Here is a 21542-nt window from a genome sequence, read left to right as displayed (position 1 = left end):
CGGTGCTACCAACGATTCCACAGCAAAACAAACCGTGTTCCAACCAATCACCGTCAGGGAGGGTTGGTGTTGTGGACTTTCGTACTGGTGCAGGGATGTGAGGGAGGCAGAGCGAAAGTCCACAACACCAAACCCCTGACGCTGATTGGTTGGAACACTGTTTGTTTTGCTGTGGAAAGGTTGATAGCACCGATTGTTTTTTTGGCATATCTCGGACCCTAGGCTGACCAGAGAGACAGCTGATTTATGGGGCAGGCAGCGAGCGGATCGTGAAGAAAGGTCAGCTGAATTTGACACTTTATGTTTCAGGCTTGAAATCGCTGATACAACCTTTAAACATGGGAAAAAGTCAGATAGTTCATAAAAATTATGGGAACACAACTCAGACTTATCTTTCACACAAAGACACTTTAATTTCATCACAAAGCATTGGCCAGTTTATGACAGACCAGACCACAATAAGATACACATGGCAGCAGTAAGATTCACACACACACACACACACACACACACACACACACACACACACACACACACACACACACACACACATGTTGGGTTTACATGTTTTATGGGGACATTCCATAGGCGTAATGGTTTTTACACTGTACAAACCGTACTTTCTATCGCCCTACACCTACCCTACACCTAAACCTAGCCCTCACAGGAGATTGTGCATACTTTTACTTCATCAAAAAAACTCATTGTGCATGATTTATAAGCCTATTTCCTCATGGGGACCTGAGAAATGTCCCCACAAGGTCAAAATCTACTGGTATTCCTATCCTTGTGGGGACATTTGGTCCCCACAACGTGATGAATACCAGGTACACACACACACACACACACACACACACACACACACACACACACACATGTTGGGTTTACATGTTTTATGGGGACATTCCATAGGCGTAATGGTTTTTATACTGTACAAACCGTACTTTCTATCGCCCTACACCTATCCTACACCTAAACCTAGCCCTCACAGGAGATTGTGCACACTTTTACTTTGTCAAAAAAACTCATTGTGCATGATTTATAAGCCTGTTTCCTCATGGGGACCTGAGAAATGTCCCCACAAGGTCAAAATCTACTGGTATTCCTATCCTTGTGGGGACATTTGGTCCCCACAACGTGATGAATACCAGGTGCACACACACCCGTTCCATTATAGAGTGGAGATTTTGGTGTTGCTCACAGACCCCTTCAGTATGCAGTATGCATATCCACACACATACTAACCATAAACTTATATTTTACAATCAGCTTGTTTTCAATACAATGACTTCATTATCAATACTTAGTAAATGTACATGTCGACACAAGGCAACAGAAGCACAACTCCCAGAGATGCACAACAAATATACATCAACACAGTAACAGATTCTGTTCACCATATAATCAGTCAGAACAGATGGTATATTATTCATTTCAACTCATGTCAGGGTTTTAAGTATCCTTGAATTTATTAATCAGTTATATTTCATTCACAGACAGATTGATTCACCAACCGTTCTCTTTGGTTGGACATTTTCCACTGCTGCATCAACAAATAAATTAATTGTACCAGTATCACATAAACATAATTCTGTGACATTTTTTGCATACCAGACACTTCATAATATATATATATATTTATTTACATTTCATTCAGACATTACTTATTAGTTTGCTATAAGGAAAATACGAGACATTGTGGCCAAAAAACAAACATTGTGAAATCAAATAACATTCAAACGTTCAGGAAGAACAATACATTCACACACAGTACCACGTAATAACAAGTGCAAAAATCGTGAAGTTTACTTTGTGTATTCGCTATCCTGTATACTCAGTGAGCTTATGTGCGGCAGATACACCTTTAGCTCGAGTGACACCTCTATATAGATTAAGTCGACATTGTCTAGTGTGTAAACACAAACACCACACAGCATCTGCAGTATAATTAACATTGCAGTGACTTCAATGTTGACACAAGTCCACACTGGGCGTATTATTCAGATGCCCATTACAATGTGATTAGTGTATATAGTACAGACGGAGGGAGTGAGCTCTCTCGCATTCTTCATCTTTTTGCCTTTTCTTTCAACCGCTTTATCCGTACTTGCTGGTGCAGTAATGCTAGGCGTTCAGCAATCCCAGGATGCACTTGGTCAGAGGAAAAGCACAGAGAAAGAGAGACGGTGGAGAGACAGAGAGAGAGAGGAGGAGGAAGGGGAGGAGGAAGGCCGATTTGGCTCTAAGAGTCAAATGAAGGATGTGGATTCTCACTGTGAGAAGGGCTTCCTTTGCTTGGACGGCTATAAGACAAAAAACAACAGCAAATAAAGCAAAAAAAACAAATAAAAAGCTTGAGAAATGGCAGCATGGATTGTAAGAACGAAAATGGGTTTGTTAATGTCAAGTCAAATGTGGTATGATGGCTTAAGTCAATGTGGTGGCTATGAAAAATCTGAAGAGTATTACTTTTTCCTCTTTTCAGATATATGCTGTGATTCTTCTAACTGATTTTAATTCTGTAACATTTCCATTAGCAATTATTTTACTTTTTTAATTTGGATTTGAAAAAAATGGTGTTATCCAAAAATCCATTTAATTAATTCCTTTTTTTTTATATAGAAAATACTACTACAAATGATATATATTTTAACTACTGATTTATCTCTCGCAAGCCCACAGTATGCTGTGTGTGTCTGATTGACTAAAATTAATTTGTTTAGACTACATTTGTAGGCTTTTATGGTTTCGAATAAAGAACTTGTGTCTTGTAACATATTTTATATTTAGTGTTTTTCATCTGCGGAAATTGAAATCTGTACTGAATATGAAATTATTCTTGCTTACATTTATTTGTTTGATCTAATGTTTATTCTTTTTATATAAATCAGGTTTTAGAAAGGTGCAATATAACATTCAAACATTAATAGGGACTATATTAAATCAGAGAATCCCAAAAACTTGTTAAAAAGTGTCAGATTTGTAATTCTGTCCTGGTGATTAGTATAAAATAAACTAAAATAAAATACAATAAAAAAAGTTTAATCAAGTGAGAGTAAGATGTAACTTGTTCATCATGAAGAAAGAAAATATGACTGCCATATAGAATTACATTTCAAACTTGTAATTCTGTCCTGGTATTTATTAACAAAATAAATAAATAAATAAAATAAAATAAACTTTTTACATCATATCAACGTTTCAAGCTTTTCAATATAAAAATCTAGAGTAAGATGAAACTTTATCGTGAAGAAAGAAAATATGACTGAAACAGAGAATTACATAATATATAAAATACATCAAATGAAATAAAATAAAATAAATTAAACATTTCATAGAAAGCCATATAAATCATGAATAATTGTGAAGCAAGAAAATATGACTGCAGCATACACTACCAGTCAAAAGTTTTTGAACAGTACGATTTTTAATGTTTTTAAAGACGTCTCTTCTGCTCACCAAGCCTGTATTTATTTGATCCAAAGTACAGCAAAAACAGTAAAATTTTAAAATATTTTTACTATTCAAAATAACTGTTTTGTATTTGAATATATTTTAAAATGTCATTTATTCCTGTGATTTCAAAGCTGAATTTATATCATTATTACTCCAGTCACATGATCCTTCAGAAATCATTTTAATATTCTGATTTGCTGCTCAAACATTTATTATTATTATTATGTTGAAAACAGCTGAGTAGAATTTTTTCAGGTTTCTTTGATGAATAGAAAGTTCATAAGAACAGTATTTATCTGAAATAGAAATCCTTTGTAACATTATAAATGTCTTCATCTTAACTTTTGAGCAATTTAAAGCATCCTTGCTAAATAAAAGTATTAATTTCTATAATTTATTTCCCAAAATTATGCTGATTCCAAACTTTTGAATGGTATAGTGTATAATGTTACAAAGGCTTATTATTTTAGATAAATGATGATATCTGGATTTTTCTATTTATCAAAGAATCCTGAAAAAATGTACTCAAGTGTTTTAAATTTTGATAATAATAAAAATAATATTCTTTTTCCTTAAACAGCAAATCAGCATATTAGAAGGATCATGTGACACTGAAGACTGGAGTAATGATGCTGAAAATTGCTGAAATGCTGAAAATTTTGCTTTGATTACAGGAATAAATTATAAGTCAAAATATATTTAAATAGAAAACAGCTATTTTAAATAGTAAAAATATTTAAAAATTCTACTGTTTTTGCTGTACTTTAGATCAAATAAATGCATTAATTCTTCAAAAAACTCTAAGAATCTCACTGTTCAAACACTTTTGGTAGTGTAGAATTACATGTCAGATTTGAAATTCTGTCCTGGTGATTATTAACAAATAAAATAAAGTATTAAATTAATAAATTAAATTTAAAAAATGTTTAATAGGAAGCAAACTAAAAATCCAGAGTAGGATGCAACTTTGGGTGTGTTCACACTTGTAGTTCGGTTCATTTGGTTCATTTGGTCCAGACCAAAAAGGAAAATGATACATTTGGTCCTGGTCCGCTTAGCGTTCACACTGGCACTTTTGACAGCAAACCTAAAGATACCGAAACTAAAGGCAAAGGTGTGTTCGCTTTAAGTCTAATATACCATTAATGCCATCTGCTTGATTAAGTGTGCTCATTGTTGTATGTATATGGTTTTATTTTCACCACAAAGAGCTCAAAAAAGGCACTTTACCTCCACGTTTGCCCTCTGCTCATTTTGTTTTGGATGCACAGTTTGTTCCCTTCGTGAAATCATGTCGCATAGCGTCGCATCTTGTCATTACTTCCTGTTTTTGGTTCGTTTAGAAGTATTTGGTCCGTGTTGCGTTCATATTTTATTTTGTTTGGAAGCGGACCAAGACCTTTTTATTGGTCTCGGTCCACCTGTTTGGTGCGCACCAGGGTTCGGATGGCAGTGTTCACACTTACTCAAATGAACCGCACTAACAGAGCAATCGCACCAGAGTTTGTTTTAATCAAACCAAACTTGACAAGTGTGAACACACTAAATTAAATTTGATAAAACTTAAAATATAACTGCAACATGGAATTTAATAACAGTGTATTTTTTAAGAAAACCATGCAGGTCAGTTTTATTTAGGGGTTAAGATCTGGTCAGATGCTGGTTAAGGCTTAGTTGTTGCAAGTAAAGGCAAAACATGTTAGTGTCATTTAGCATTCGTGTGCATAAATGTCGAAGCAAACAGTGAAATAGGCTGGTTTACATGGACAATCCCTGTGTATTTTTATAACTAGTGTTCTTCATTCCTAAATATAGGATATATGCTGGTGATGGAATAGAATGGCACCACATCTGCACTCATATGAATGGTACAATTATTAGATCAGTTTATAATATTACTAATTCATTCCTGGTGTATATTTGTGGAAGAGTAAGTACTCTTTCAAGTAAACATGTGATATGTACTGTATGTGGACTGTGCTTGTGTGCATGCAGAGGGGTCAGTGGTTTTCCTCTGTCTGCTGATGGCCAGTGTGTGTTAATGCTCAATGAGCAAGTCTCTGTTGGGGAAGGTCTGGTGCTCTCCGACTTCAAAGATGACAACAGACAGATTGATGGACAGGCAGACAGACAGACAGAAGGACAGACAGACAACAGGGGAAAAGACACACAATTAGGAATGACACAAAGAACGTGAAGACTAAGGCAGTAACAATGAACACTGAAAATGAACAGATACTGTATGATACACAAGAGAATTAATGAACTACAAAATCTGTGATGTTAAACTAATTATTGATGATTATTATATAAATTAAAATCATTTATAATTTAGTTTAAAAATAATAATAAAACTATTATTAAAAGTGTTTAATCCAACTCACTTCCAAGAAATTCGGGGTTGATATTTAGTATCAGAAGTAAACTAGATGCAAGTTAACAGAGCCATTACTGAACATTTGGCATGTTAAGGCTCACAAAAAAATACTTTAAAATTTTTCTAATTTTTATTTTATTTTTTTAATTTATTTAATTTAGCAATAGAAATGTATTGTAATGTAATTTAATTAATTTAATAAATAATATTTGTCTTTTTTAATTAGCTATTAAATTAAATTGATTTTTTTACAAAGAAATAAAAAATAAAACAGATTAAATTACAATTATTAATTTGTTATTATTTTGTTTTAAATGTCTTTGTCAAAATGTAATTTAATTTAATTTAATTATTCCACAATTTGTATTTAAGTTATACCATAATTTAACATGAATTTTATTTTTTATTGTATTTTTATATTTAATTTAATTTACAATTTAGCAATTGTAATTTATTGCAATGTAATTTAAATTCAAAAATGTATATTTAAATCATCATAAGTAACTAATTTAAAATGTTTTATTCTGTCTTTTTTAATGAGATTAAATAATTTGTTTTTAATTTGTACTATTGGCAAATTAAAAAAACATAATTACATAAAGTACTGTAATTAAATTAAATTCAATTTTGACAAAGAATTACAATATAAAAACAAAGATTAAATCACAATTTTTTAAGTTTTTATATTGTTTTTATTTTATTTTTGATTTCTTTGTCAAAAAATAATTTAATTTAATAATTGATTTTAATTAAATGAATATATGTTATGTCATAAATTAACATTAATTGTTTTATCAATATTTAATTTAATTTAATTTAGCAATAGTACAATTTATTGTAATGCCATTTAATTCAAAAATAGACAATTAAATCATCATAAATTAACATTAATTAAAAAAGTTTTATTCCTTGTTGTTTTGTAATTAGATTCAATCACATTTGTTTTTAATATAAAAAAATGTTAATTCATGGTATAAGTTAAATACAACTACTGCCAAATTAAACTAAATTTAATTTAAAAATACTGGCAAAATGATAAATACAATTTTGTAATTTCATCTCATTTAAAAAGACAAAGAATAAAACTTTTTAAATTAAAGTTAATTTATGGTATAACTTAAATACAACTATTGCCAAATTAATTAAATTATATTTTATTAATTCAATTAAATATTAGTAAAGAATTAAATATTATTCCATTAGTATTGTTATAAAATCATTACGGTAACTTAAATACAATTATTGCTACAAAACTAAATGCATAACATACATTTAAGACTGAGTTGTTCTGGCATCTCTTCCTTATTTCAGTTCTAAGCATAGTTGAAATTAGGACATTAGAAAAATAAAATACTATTAACAATAGTAAGAAGTGTGGTCTACTCATATCTAGTGAATGAGAGGTGTTAGAGAACATCAGATGTTAAACACATTTAAAAATGGAACCATGCAAAGACGTGGTGATATACGGACGATATGTCAGACATACCATTTGCGTAATTCCTCATTGGTCACTGATAGAAATTCTGAAAGAATAACCGGAATCATTGTGGAAGGGATTTAGTGGGACTGAGTTTGAGGAGAACACCAGTCGACAGAAAAGAGGCAATGGGATGAAGCAAAAACGTATCATCTCCATGGTTTGTCCCATTTAATTAGTCTATTACCCTTATATTTTCCTCCTAAACATGTATATCATGAGAGAATGATCTCACAAAGCTAATGCACTGATGTTACTTACATTATATACAAACAATGCATGAACTCAATGATTTAAAACAGGATTTGAATGAATATGCACATGGATTCATGTCAAGGAGATGGAAAATCAAAACCAGCGGAGTTGAAAATAATGTGTGAGTGGCTTGTTAGTGCAGGTCTGTGTGTAGGAGTGTGTGAGCTGAGAAAAAAAGAATGGATAGTGACAAGCGAGAGAAGTAAAAATAGCAGGAAGAGTGTTACTGATCTGTCTTTCTCGTGTTAAAGACCAGGGATCAGGTCAGGGCGGAAGGGCTGTAAAGAGTGTAAATGGAGGGTAGTTTGTAGATCATTGCTCTCAACACCTTTAGCACTTGTATTACTCCCCACAGTAGACAAAACAGAGACTGTAATTCATTAAATTAAACATTTCAAAGGCCTCTTTCATTTACAATAACACTGGAACATTATTACTTCACTTATATCAGGATGGTAATCATGTTTTGCATAACTACTGTATGAATTGGACTCACCTTGGGACGCCTGGTGGGGCACGGTTGGGACGAGAGGGGACCTGGGGCGGAGGGCCGCTGAAGGGGTCAGGAGAGGCTCCAGGTCTGGATGGCACAGGAGGTGCTCCAGCAGTAGGGGGTCCTGGAGCGCTGCGTCCACCTGGACGAGGGGGCCCAGGTGGGGCCCGACGCTGGGGAGTGGGACTAGACATTGGAGACCTGATGAGAAAATAAAACGATTACTAATATATCTTATACATCATCTTTCATTCTTTCTGCCCATCTGTTAAACCTTAAACAGGCTTATTAGGACAATACAATACCAAACAAACATTAAAGACTCCATGAAATCAAAATTGGGCTTTTGTAGCAATATCAAGTACAAAATATAAAAAGAGCATTTTTGGCAAATCCAGCTAAGGTTTATGACTGTTATAGCACCAGCTGTGGCCGATCTCTTTTAAACTTTGCATGCTTGTTTAAAATCACCTGTCGGATGTGCTTACTAGGTTTTGTGAAGTTTTGAGTTTTCCTTAAGGCTTTATAGGATTTTGGATAAATTTGAACAAGCCCCTTTTCTAAACGACACCATTTCAGCTTCCCAAAGGATACATTTCAATATTCTTTGATAATTATTGACCTAGAGCAGGGGTCACTACACTCGGTCCTGGAGGGCCGGTGTCCCTACAGAGTTTAGCTCCAACCCTAATTAAACACACCTGAACCAGCTAATCAAGGTCTTAATAGGTATACTTGAAACTTCCAGGCTGTTGTGTTGAGGCAAGTTGAAGCTAAACTCTGCAGGGCACCGGCCCTCCAGGATCAAGTTTGGTGACCATTGACCTAGAGCAGGGGTTTTCAAACCTGTCCTGGAGCCTCCCCTGCCCTGCACATTTTGTATGTCTCCCTTATTAGGCACACCCAATTCAGGTCTTGCAGTCTCTACTAATGAGCTGATGATTTGAATCAGGTGTATTAGATGAGAGAGACAAGCAAAATGTGCAGGGCAGGGGAGGCTCCAGGACAGGTTTGAAAACCCCTGACCTAGAGAGTCCACAGAATTGTACTGTAGTGTTTTTTTTCCAGATTGAGTGAAAAATCTAGGACTAGTTTGCTAAAGTAGGTTTTTTACATCTTCTCAATTATTTAACAAATGGTTTGATTGCCAGCAGTGGTTCTAGAGGAAAAGTTGTCCGGAATGAGGAGTTCTGTTATATGATACAAATACTGTGGGTATGTGCTAAAATCTGCACAATGTACAATTGTTTATGCTCTTGAAAAATTAAAAATGCTGATTTCTTTCAAATTTCTCAGAGGCCTTTGGGGTCATGAGTCAAACAGGCTTACCAAGTTTTGTTCTGATCGGCCTCTGTTAAAGGTTGTATCAGCGATTTCTAGCCTGAAACATAAAGTGTCAAATTCAGCTGACCTTTCATCACGATCCGCTCGCTGCCTGCCCCATAAATTTTCTGTGAAAAAAACGCGTCTCTCTGGTCATCCTAGGGTCCGAGATATGCCAAAAAAAACAATCGGCACTACCAACCTTTCTACACATAAACAAACAGTGTTCCAACCAATCAGCGTCAGGGGTTTGGTGTTGTGGACTTTCGCTCCGCCTCCCTCACATCCCAGCACCAGTAGGAAAGTCCACAACACCACAACAACAGTTTTTTTTCACAGACAATTTATGGGGCAGGCAGCGAGCGGATCGTGAAGAAAGGTCAGCTGAAATTGACACTTTATGTTTTAGGCTAGAAATCGCTGATACAACCTTTAACCTTGTCTAACAGGTGCTCAAACTTCATAGGCCAATGGTGGCCATGTTTTTTTGAGATACACAAATGTCCTTATAGACATCTGTGACACTTTGGACCAAGATTCATGTTGATAGGACAAATGGTTGTGTAGGTATAGCCGTACTTATGTTTTTTTCCTTATAGCATGCCACCAAGTGGCCAAGCTCTGTGGTTTTTGTCCTGTGACCTCAGATTGAGCTCTTACGTAAGTGTTCTTAGTTTGGCAGAGATATCTCATTCCGTTCAGGATTTATAGACATTTCACCAAAAGTGGCCCTGCCCCTTTCAAACTTTTTGACATCCCTTTGCGACGGTGAGTAGAAAATTAAACTTTTTTTTTTTGATAATTATTGATATTCACTCTCCAGAAAATCTTCCTGCACTGGTTTGGTTCCAACCAGGCAAAAAACCTAGGACAAGTTCACAACTTTTGTTGTTTTTCAAAAAATCCAAAATACCCCAAATTTTTGCAGGCTCCGCATATGTTTTGTCCAGCATGAGCCGAGGATTCCAACGACACTTGAGCCTGTGACTGACAGTTTAGGAGTCAGTTTAGCGATTTTGTACTTTTGATCGCTGTAGCGCCCCTGTCAGGGCGATGGGGGCGGGCCTTGGTGACGTTGTAGACGGTGTGAGTACTACCATCCCTCCATGTTTCAAGTCTCCACGACTTACAGTTTGGTCTGCATGATTAGTTTTACATGGAGATTGCTGATTTCTTGGCCACACGCTTGAACCCCTAATAATGTAATGTAATTGCCTATTTAAAGGATTAGTTCACTCCAGGATTAAAATTTCCTGATAATTTACTCACTCCCATGTCATCCAAGATGTTCATGTCTTACTTGCTTCAGTCGAAAAGAAATTAAGGTCTTTGAGAAGGATTTTCCAGGACTTCAATGGGAGCCAATGGGTTGAAGGTCCAAATTGCAGTTTAAATTCAGCTTCAAAGGGCTCTACACGATCCCAGCTGAGGAATAAGGGCAACCTGATCTCATGACAAAAATATACCTGTGGGAACGTTTTCATGAGATGCAAAATACGTAGGACCATGTATGACATATTTGATGTGAAATGTCCATTGAGTGGACCGGACCATCATTTTTTTTTTTCCCCAAAACTGATGAAGAGACATATGTTGGTTTTGTATGTGTCACCGCAGTTCTGACTTAAAATGTCCATTGAGTGGTGCTATAACTCTAATGCTCCGTGAGGTTTTAAAATAATGTATCCTCTAAACTACACCTAAAAACCTATATGATAGTATGAACAAAAGCAAATGTGACGTAAAAACGAAATCGCAAGCATTCCGTTTTAGCTTGTTTTTCAATCTCTCATCTTTCAGCTATTTCATCGTGAGTCATGATTTTCACAGGATTCGCACCTAAGTCCTGATATCAGGTACAATAAGGGTATTATCTAGAAAAACGATTGGTCATTTAAAAAAAAAAAAATACAAATTTATATACATTTTAACCACAAATGCTCATCTTGGACTAGCTCGACTTCACTGTAGTCATGTTGGAAATGTCAAGCGTGATGCAGACGGAAGTACCGACCCAGTGTTTACAAAGCACCTTTTACACAGTCACTTTACAAAGTCAAACGCACAGTAAATAAAAAGATGTTGGATGATTTTAAAGTAGGAGAAGATGAGATGGAGTTTTTCGCCCTACCCTACATTTTTGAACCGAAGTACACAGACAAAGAAATAACCACTCCTGACCTTTCCAACATGATTACACAATACGTGAAGTCGCAAACACATTGCAGAGCTAGTGTAAGACAATTATTTGTGTTTTTTTTTTTTTTTTTTTTTAGAAAATGAATGATCGTTTCACTAGATAAGACATTTATTCCTTGGCTGGGATTGTGTAGAGCCCTTTGAAGCTGCATTAAAACTGCAATTTGGACCTTCAACCAATTGATTTCCTATTGAAGTCAACTATATCCTGGAATAAATATAAATGTAGGCGTACATGGAGCTACATATTTCGCATCTTACAAAAACGTTCCCACAGGTAGGGATAGTGTAGAGCCCTTTGAAGCTGAATTGAAACTGCAATTTGGACCTTGGCTCCCATTGAAGTCCTGGAAAATCCTGGAAAGTTTTCATCAGAAACCTTGATTTCTTTTCGACTGAAGAAAGAAAGACATGAACATCTTGGATGACATTGGGGTGAGTAAATTATCAGGAAATGTTAATTCAAGAGTGAACTAATCCTTTAAAAATGATCTTTGACATATTTCACCGCAATTTCCTGTTGAAATACCTAACAAATAAAAGGCCATATCATTCAAATTCTGAATCTGAATTTAAATGTAAGTGTAAATGTTGATTGATTAAAATGATGACACAGTACCTGCGCCCTGAAGGTCCTCCTTGCACCTGGAGCCAGGAGTCATCCACCGGCGGGGGCATGGCAGTGGTGACGGTGGTGGTGCTGATGTCCCCAATGATGTTGAGGGCCTCTTTCAGAGCGTGGTACATGCGCAGCATCTCCTCCCTGTGCTGAGCCTGTTCTGCTGACTCCTCCATCAAGGAGTTCTGGTCTCCACATGAGTACAAGTTAGCCAGCAACTCAGCATGGATGAATTCCTTAGTCTAAGGGAAGTGGAAGCAAGGAAGAAGACTAAGCATTCGCAGCATTTTCCTGGAACTGCAGATCTAAGAAGCATCAATGAGATCCTAACTTATCAAAACATCATGGAAAAAACAGCTTACGTTGTTGATCATGAGATGCATGATGGTCTTGGGCATGAGGTCCCGCACAGTCTTGTTGACAATGGCCATGTAAGAATCCACAAGGTTCCTGATGGTCTCCACCTGCCTTTCAAGCTGAGGATCCATGGAGTGCATGAAGCCATCTGAGCCGTTCTCCTCACTAGCATCACTCTGCTGAGGACCAGCAATACACATTAATACTTGCATATTAATGGCACTAAAAAAATAGGGGCACACTGAGGTGGAATAATGAAGCAAATTAAATCCTATCATGTGTAATCCAACCACTAGATCACAGTTCATTTGAATATTAGTTTCCAGGTATTGATCTTCATCCTCAACCAGCCAGTGGTGGGTTTTACACCATCATTTCAAAGCATTGCTAAATACAACACATAGTGATATTCAGAGGAGTATGTTTGCATATTATAGATGCTTGAAGGAGAGCAAAATCTGTCAGAGAAAATCTTACCTTCTCTTTATCCTGCAGATGTAGCAAAGAAAGCACAAGTTATGTTAGTAAGCTATTAATGTTTGTTGGAATTGCATTAATGTTTGGTTATATATGTGGTAGTTGTTACATATGGAAGCCCGTTTCCAGCACTGAATAAAAAAATAAAAAACTTCATGTCAGTTTTTATTCTCAGAATAGTGATATAAACTCGCAATTGTGAGTTATAAAGTCAGAATTGTAGGATATAAACTTGCAAATCAGATTTTTTTTTCTCAGAACTGCCTGATATAAACTCAGAATTCTGAGAAATAAAGTCAAGTCAGAATTGTGAGATATAAACTCGCAATTCTGGGAACATATCATTCCCCCCCTCAAAATTGGACTTTATTACTCGCAATAGCAAGTTTATATATCACAATTCTGAGAAAAAAAGTCAGAATTATGAGTTTATATCTGGCAATTCTAACTTTATAACTCATAATTGCAAGTTTATATCACACAATTCTGACTTTATTTCTCCCAATTGACTTTATATCACAAATTTTGAGAAAAAAAAGTCAGAATTTGCACTTTATATCTTGCAATTATGACTTTATTTCTCACAATTGAGTTTATATCACGCAATTCTGGGAAAAAAAGTCAAAATTATGAGTTTATGTCTCGCAATTCTAACTTTATTTCTCACAATTGCGTTTATATCACACAATTCTGAGGAAAAATGTCAGAATTTTCAGTTTATATCTCGCAATTCTGACTTTATTTCTCACAATTGACTTTATATCACGCAATTCTGAGGAAAAAAGTCCGAATTTTGAGTTTATATCTCGCAATTCTGACTTTATTTCTCACAATTGAGTTTATATCACCCAATTCTGAGAAAAAAAGTCTGAATTTTGAGTTTATATCTTGCAATTCTGACTTTATTTCCCACAATTGACTTTATATCACGCAATTCTGACTAAAAAAGTCAGAATTACGCGTTTATATCTTGCAATTTTTGACTTTATTTGTTTAAATCATACAATTCTGAGAAAAAGGTCAAAATAGTGAGTTTATATCTTGCAATTCTGAGTAAAAAGTTAGAGTTATGAGTTTATATCACAATTATGACTTTATTTCTCGCAAACGTGAGTTTATATCACGCAATTCTGAGAAAAAAAGTCTGAATTTTGAGTTTATATCTCGCAATTCTGACTTTATTTCTCACAATTGAGTTTATATCACACAATTCAAAAGTCAGAATTGCGAGATAAAAAATCGTAGTAACCTTTTTTATGTTTTACTTGGTGGAAAAAAGCTCACATAGTTACAAGAATGAGTTAATAAGTTAATATGACTGAGAGATGATCAGTGGAAGCATTCACGTACAGTGATGCGCTCTGGGTAAACTCCAGCTCGGAGGAAGGATGCCTTCCAGCTGTCCACCTCCTCCTGGGTGTCGCAAGCCAACTCAAGCTGCCTGTAGTCTTTATACACGTTCCTGAGACAACAGTCCAACAACATGTATGAGCAATGAATCATATTGTGCTTACAAAATAAAAATGACCAGACAATAATGTAATATGTGATGTATTACTATATTTTTTGCATTATATATGTTTATTATATGTGTTAATTATATATGCACCTAATCAGCATATTAGAATGACTTCTGAAGGATTATGTGACACTGAAGACTGAAATAAAGAAGCTGAAAATTCAGATTTGCCATCATAAGAATACATTATAAAATATATTCAGATAGAAAAGATTTATTTTAAATTGTAATAATATTTCACAGCAATAATGTTTTTACTGTATTTCTAATCAAATAAATGCAGCTTTTGTGAGCATTTCGTTCAAAACTGACCCCACATTTTGAACGTGTGTATATTTAATTATGTATATTAATGTCTTTTTTTGAGAACCCTGCATTGAGTAAAATATTGTCTCTAACCTTTGTTCAGTGTTAAAGAGAGCAAACACATGCTTGCTGGACATGAAACTCTTCTCTATATCTCTGAGCTTCAGGTTGTCCAATGGCAGCATGTACTTCTTCTCCTTCTCCTGCAGGGGACAATAAGCACAATTAAAAAGTTATTAAAACAAAGCAAAGCAAAAAAGTACATTACCAGATCAGGGACTGACTGAAGAGTTATCATGGAGTAAAATCGCTGATCTGAACCTGTATTTACTGTAACTATATGGCAAAAGCAGAATACAATACTTAAATGTTTAAGCTAGCACTCTATTATGATCTAGCATAAATCTGTATAGACACATTACAAATTCAGAAGAATTATACAACGCTAGTGCTTACACGTGAGCCCCATCAGCTACAACTCTAAAGGGTCAACAAGCACTTGTAAGTATTGACTGCACGCTGGAAGCCTGCAATGGTACACCGATTATCATGCTTTATGACTCATACACTTAATCAGCAACACACAAGCTGGAGATGGAAATCCTGTATAAACTGAATTAAACTCAGCTCTTAGAGATTAAAGTATGTGTTTTTCTCATATACCTAAAGGGGACAGAAAGAGGCTGATTTGACATTCTGATTAATGCTTATTTCTATTGAATATAAAAGTGAGAGCAGAGAGATGACACAATGAAGCGTGTAGGAGGAGGAGGGGGAGTGAGGATGAAAACACTTGCATGTTAACAGTGTGAACCATCCACATATTAGAAGAGTAACCTACTTACAAACCACCAAAGGAATGCATTTCAGCATCAACACAAAATGATCTGTATATGAGCTATACTTAAAAACTATAAAGTATCAACAATATTCAAATTTATAGCAGAATAAATTTCACTGATAGTCCAGCTTAACTTTTTTTTTAGCTTTTATAAACAAGATACACTATATTGCAAAAAGTATTGGGACACCCCCTTCTAATGAACAGGTTTGACTACCGTAGTCATTTCCATGAGTACAAATCTTGAAGTTTAAGCATATAATCATATTCTAGGGAATTGTGTGCTTCTAATTTTATAGTAGCAGTTTAGACAGGACCCTTTCTATTCTAACATGACAATGCCTCTGTGTATAAAGCAAGGTTCAAAAAGAAATGATTGATTCAGTCAGTGTAGTGCATGGAGCCAATCAGACATGAAATAACTAGTTATATTCCTTAAATGACTTCTCCCCCATGATTAACACCTATGTGCTATGAGCCAGTCCTTTGTTCACTATCCAGCTCATCCCCCCACCATCAAGATAAGACTCCTACCAGAAATGCAGGGAAAGATAGACTTTCCTTATTCAGACATGCAGTCCCACATACAGTTATATAGAAATGTACACGTATCAATGTGTTACCTTTTCTTATATTGTTGTTTCTGTTATGTATGTCGGCCTCAAACATTAATCCGCAATAGGTGAATTATTGTGCATGCTAAGACTCTCACATTTAGAATCACTCAGTCAAACGAGAAGATACATAGATCATGTTTGGTGTCTATGAGCAGCATTTATTATTCCCTAAATGTTAATGTTTGTGGCATCTTAATAACTCATTGCTTTATATGTATTATTGAACTTTTGAAAGTTTTGTGGCCAAACAACCAATCAGCTTCCACATGCGAAACCCCATTGTGAGAGACAAAGACTTTCAATCTTCCCTCCAAAACTCAGATCAACCGGATTGGTCAAGGTCCAACTGTGGGCGTGAACGACCTACAGGTTTATAAACCTTCCCTCATCTCTCTCATTTTCTTGCTCTTGCCTTCGGGACACAAGGACACGTCACCCGCACCTCCCCCCAGATCCATGGGGGGGGGGGGTGGGGGATCTCACCTAGCGGAGGAGATGATGAGGCCTGCAATACTCTCAAGGAACTGGAAAGGACTTTCTGAACTGAACACGTACGGAACCAATACACAACAACAACAAGCTTGCAAGTATCCGTCCTTTCTACAAACGTAGATAGCTGCGTTTAAGGCGTTTTATAAAAGAAACGATTTCAGGATGTTCAGAACCGTTTCATTCCTGTCCCTTTGCAAACTCACTTTCTGTCTCTCTCTCTCTCTTACTCTCTCTCTCTCTCTCTCTCTCTCTCTCTCTCTCTCTCTCTCTCGTTTCCGTTTCCGGTGCGAGTGGACAGGTGTGTGAGGCTGAGTGGCTTGAGTGTGAGAAGTGAATGTGAGTACTTTTCTTTCTTTTTTTTCTCTCTGCTTTGTAGGATTAGTTTAGTAATTGGAGTTTTTCGTGTTGTTATTATTGAGTTGGGCCGTGTGTGCTGCTGTTGCTATTGGCAGCATGGCGGCCCCGCGATCGCAAACTTTAAGTTCCCTCACACGGCGTCACGGAGTGAAAGTGGCGTCCGCGGTGACCGTAGAGGAATGTTGTTTGGCTGCAGGTGAAATGGTGGGGCATGAGCATGTATTGTCGGCCTCTAGAATGAACAGTGCCGTAGTAATCTTTCTTAGTTCAGTTGAAAAAGCTAACGAGCTAGTTGAAACCGGCATTGTTGTGGGTGAGAATTTTACTCCGGTACTCCCGCTTTCTATGCCGTCTAAGAAAGTGTTACTATCGAACGTTCCTCCGTTTGTCAGTGATGAAACTCTAGTTAATATTATGTCACGGTACGGTAAAGTTGTATCACCGATTAAGATGATTCCAGTTGGATGCAAGTCTCCGTTGTTGAAACATGTGGTGTCTTTTAGACGCTATCTGTTCATGATCTTAAAAGATGATGAAGAGATTGATTTGTCACTTCGCCTCAAAGTAGAGGATTGTGATTATATTATTTATGTCACAACAGAGAAAATGAAGTGTTTTAGGTGTGGAGAAACAACACATTTAATTCGTTCTTGTCCTAACAAAGTCAATGTTGATAGTGAGAAAAATGTGAATGAGACTGTTAAAGCGGGACCATCGGGAATTTCTGCGAGTGAAACCGTGAATACCGATAAGAGGATCGAAGACGTTGTATCTGAGAGAGTGAGTTTAGAATCTCAGGAAGTTGGCTCTGTTACTATGGCGGGTAAAAATGATCTTGTTAACACTGAAACATATGATCCTAGTGTACAGACAGAAATGCAAGTAGGTGATGATGAGTCTAATATGCCACAGTCTCATCAACATCTGGATAAAAATGAGACAGAAACAGAGCAAATTCATTTCAAAGTCCCAAATAAAAGGAAAAATACTGATTCTCCTCAAATTGCAAAGGCCATAAAGATAGACATTGGAAGTACACATATTGATGAAGACATAGAAAGTGACAGTGAATCTTCTGATTCCAGCATTTGTTTGTCTCAAAGTGACTTTACTAGCAGCGGCTATGAAGTTGAGGATATTAAACTCTTTTTAAGAGCAACAAAAAATAGAAGAGGTGTGTGTGTAGCTGAATTTTTCCCAGACACAAGAAAATTTGCTGACAAGGTCAGGTTTTCTATGTCTGAGGGTTTGTTCACAAACAAGGAGGTTTACCGGTTGAAAAAAATTGTGAGAAAGCTTTCATTAGAGGATAACAATGTTGACAGTGGAAAGACCTAACTTTAAAACCATGAAAGAGTATGTGTGTTCACCTCTGTTTTTGTTTATTTTTCTCTTTTTTTCTTTAATTATTTGTGAGGTAAACATAGCAACAATTAATGTTAATGGATTGAGAGATATAAAAAAAAGAGCTGGTTTGTTTGAAGAAATTAAACTAAAGAAAATAGATATTGCTATGCTACAAGAGACGCATAGTGACATTAGAAATGCCCCTGAATGGGCAGTAGAGTGGAGTGGGCTCTCAATCTTGAGTCATAATACCTCACTCAGTGGAGGAGTTGCTATCCTTTTTACAAAAAAAATGTCTCCCCATACATATCAGATTGACGAAGTCATTAAAGGAAGACTCTTGAAAGTAAGGGTTACTTTTGAAAAGTGTACTTTTGTTCTGATTTGTGTATACGTCCCTACCTCTGCTGTTGAAAGAATGGCTTTTCTAGACATACTTAGTTCTATTATACAAAACTGTCATGGAGAAGAATATCTTTTTTTAGGTGGTGATTTCAATTGTACTGTATCGAACTTGGATAGAAATCACATCGAACCGCACGCACCTTCTCGCAAAGGCCTTATTCAACTTGTTAAAACCTATGAGTTATGTGATGTGTGGAGGCATTTAGAAGGAACCCAAAGACAGTATACTTGGACACATGTTCGTGACAATACGATTTCTTTAGCTAGGCTAGATAGGTTTTATATTTTTAATCATCACTGCAACATCATTAAAAAATGTTTAATCACTCCATTAGGTTTCTCTGACCATTGTATGGTACAGTGTCATGTGTTCGTTAATTCAATTAAACCAAAGAGTGCCTATTGGCAATTAAATGCTAATTTATTAAATGATAAATATTTTCAAAAAATGTTTAAAATTTTTTGGGATGATTTTAAGACAAAGAAGGAAACTTTTAACTCTGTAAGGCAATGGTGGGACTATGGAAAAGTCCAAATAAAGCAATTTTGTACACAATATACTCTTAATATCACTGCTGAGACCTTTTTAAATGTAAGTATCTTGGAGGCTGATATCCTAAAATTACAAGAATTGGCTGAATCAACTAGAACCCAAAACTATTTTGATATTCTAGCAAAAAAGAAGACACAGCTGAATGATTTACTGCAGGTTAAAACACAAGGAGCTTTGGTCAGATCACGATTCCAAAAATTAAATCATATGGATGCTCCCTCCAGTTTCTTTTTCGGCTTGGAAAGGAAAAATGGACAGAGCAGAGTTATCCATGCTCTACGTTCGGAGTCTGGTAAGCTTTTGTCTAATCCCAAAGAAATTAGAAAGAGAGCAATCAGTTTTTATGAAAAACTGTACACGAATGAACTCGGAGCAGAATATGAGAGGGAGGATGCCTTTTTTGATGATCTACCTCAATTATCAGAAGAAGACAATGCAAAGATCTCAGGTGCTCTTGGAAGAGCTGAGTTGTCTAAAGCACTTCAAGGAATGGAGTCAGGAAAAGCTCCAGGAGTTGATGGTCTACCAATTGAGTGGTATAAGACTTTCTGGGCTGTCCTGGAAGAGGATGTGTTAGAGGTGTTAAATGAAAGCCTGGCTGAGGGCCGGCTTCCTCTAAGCTGCCGGAGAGCAGTATTAACCCTCTTGCCTAAGAAAGGCGACCTCACTGATATAAGATGCTGGCGTCCCATATCTCTGCTTTGTAGTGATTATAAACTGCTCTCCAAAATTCTGGCAACTCGATTAGCAGAAGTAATGGATAATGTCATCCATTCTGATCAAACTTATTGTGTCCCTGGCAGAACGATAATTGATAATATTTCGTTGGTTCGTGATATGTTAGAGGTCTCCAAGATGCTTAATTTGGATTGTGGCTTAATCTCTTTAGACCAAGAAAAAGCTTTTGACCGTGTGGAACATTGTTACCTTTGGAAAGTTTTAAAATCATTCGGCTTTTGCCCAAAGTTTATAGATCTTATAAAGGTTCTTTATTGTGATATTGAGAGTCTTATTAAAATCAATGGTGGTTTATGTGCTCCTTTTAAAGTGAATAGAGGTGTTCGACAGGGATGCTCATTATCTGGAATGCTTTATTCCTTAGCAATTGAGCCCCTTTTACAGCAATTTAGAGTTCAGTTAAAAGGTGTATGTTTGCCAAATTGCAAAGATAATTTTATTTTATCAGCCTATGCTGATGATGTCCTCATAATGATTAATGATCAAGATGACATTGAAAAATTATCGAAGATATTATCCCATTTTAAGAAGTTATCATCTGCAAATGTAAACTGGGGAAAAAGTGAAACTCTTTTATTAGGTAAATGGTTGAGAGGAAAGCCAAAGTTACCAGAAGGTCTTTTTTGGGGAAGAACAGGTCTTAAATACTTAGGTGTTTTTTTGGGAGACGATTCTACCTTACAAATGAATTGGGAAAATGTTGTAGAAAAAATTAAAGGACGCTTAGAAAGATGGAAATTTCTGACTCCAGCAATGTCGTATAGGGGTCGTATCCTAATAATTAATAACTTGGTTGCGTCCTCTTTATGGCATAAATTTGCATGTATTGATCCCCCCTCTCTTTTGTTGAAGAAAGTTCAAGCCATCTTAGTTGATTTTTTTTGGGACAATATACATTGGATTCCTCAAAGTTTGCTCTTTCTATCTAAAGAAGAAGGGGGTCAAGGTTTGGTACATCTGCAGAGCAGAGTGGCAACTTTTCGGCTTCAGCGTATTCAGAAACTGTTGGTTAGTTCTTCTGATGTGAAGTGGTGTGCTGTTGCTCATGTCATTCTACACAAGTTCAAAGGTCTAGGATTGGACAAAAATCTTTTCCTCGTGAAAGAAATGGTTTATTTCCAGGACTTAATAAAGCCCTTATTGATAGCAAGATCCTAACCTTGGGCCTTTTATTGAAGGAAACAGGCCGTGACTTAACGAACAATGGTACAATTGCTCAAAAGTTGGGCTTCAAGTCTGTTCGCATCATCACAAAGCTTTTATCAAAATGGAAATCTACACTTGAACCAACTGAGTTAACTCTGTTGTCTAGGTTCCGAGATGGGCTTATC

At 36.0% G+C, this 21542-nt stretch overlaps 1 protein-coding gene across 1 annotated transcript in view; it reads right to left on the bottom strand.

Moving 5' to 3' along the window:
* Nucleotides 1-1444: 1444 nt before the first annotated feature.
* Nucleotides 1445-21542, bottom strand: part of dnm1b (dynamin 1b) — a 63693-nt gene continuing 43595 nt past the window's right edge. The window contains exons 16-22 of the mRNA XM_073839594.1: nt 14955-15064; nt 14387-14498; nt 13037-13048; nt 12565-12738; nt 12203-12444; nt 8065-8262; nt 1445-2303 (exon numbers count right to left, since the gene is read on the bottom strand). Coding sequence (XP_073695695.1) covers nt 2243-2303; nt 8065-8262; nt 12203-12444; nt 12565-12738; nt 13037-13048; nt 14387-14498; nt 14955-15064 — 909 coding nt within the window. The 3' untranslated portion in view covers nt 1445-2242. The remainder of the gene's footprint in view (nt 2304-8064; nt 8263-12202; nt 12445-12564; nt 12739-13036; nt 13049-14386; nt 14499-14954; nt 15065-21542) is intronic.

The sequence above is a fragment of the Garra rufa genome, chromosome 5 (genome assembly GCF_049309525.1).
Source record: "Garra rufa chromosome 5, GarRuf1.0, whole genome shotgun sequence".
Taxonomy (NCBI): Eukaryota; Metazoa; Chordata; class Actinopteri; order Cypriniformes; family Cyprinidae; genus Garra; species Garra rufa.
This window is presented reverse-complemented; position numbering and strand designations above follow the sequence as displayed.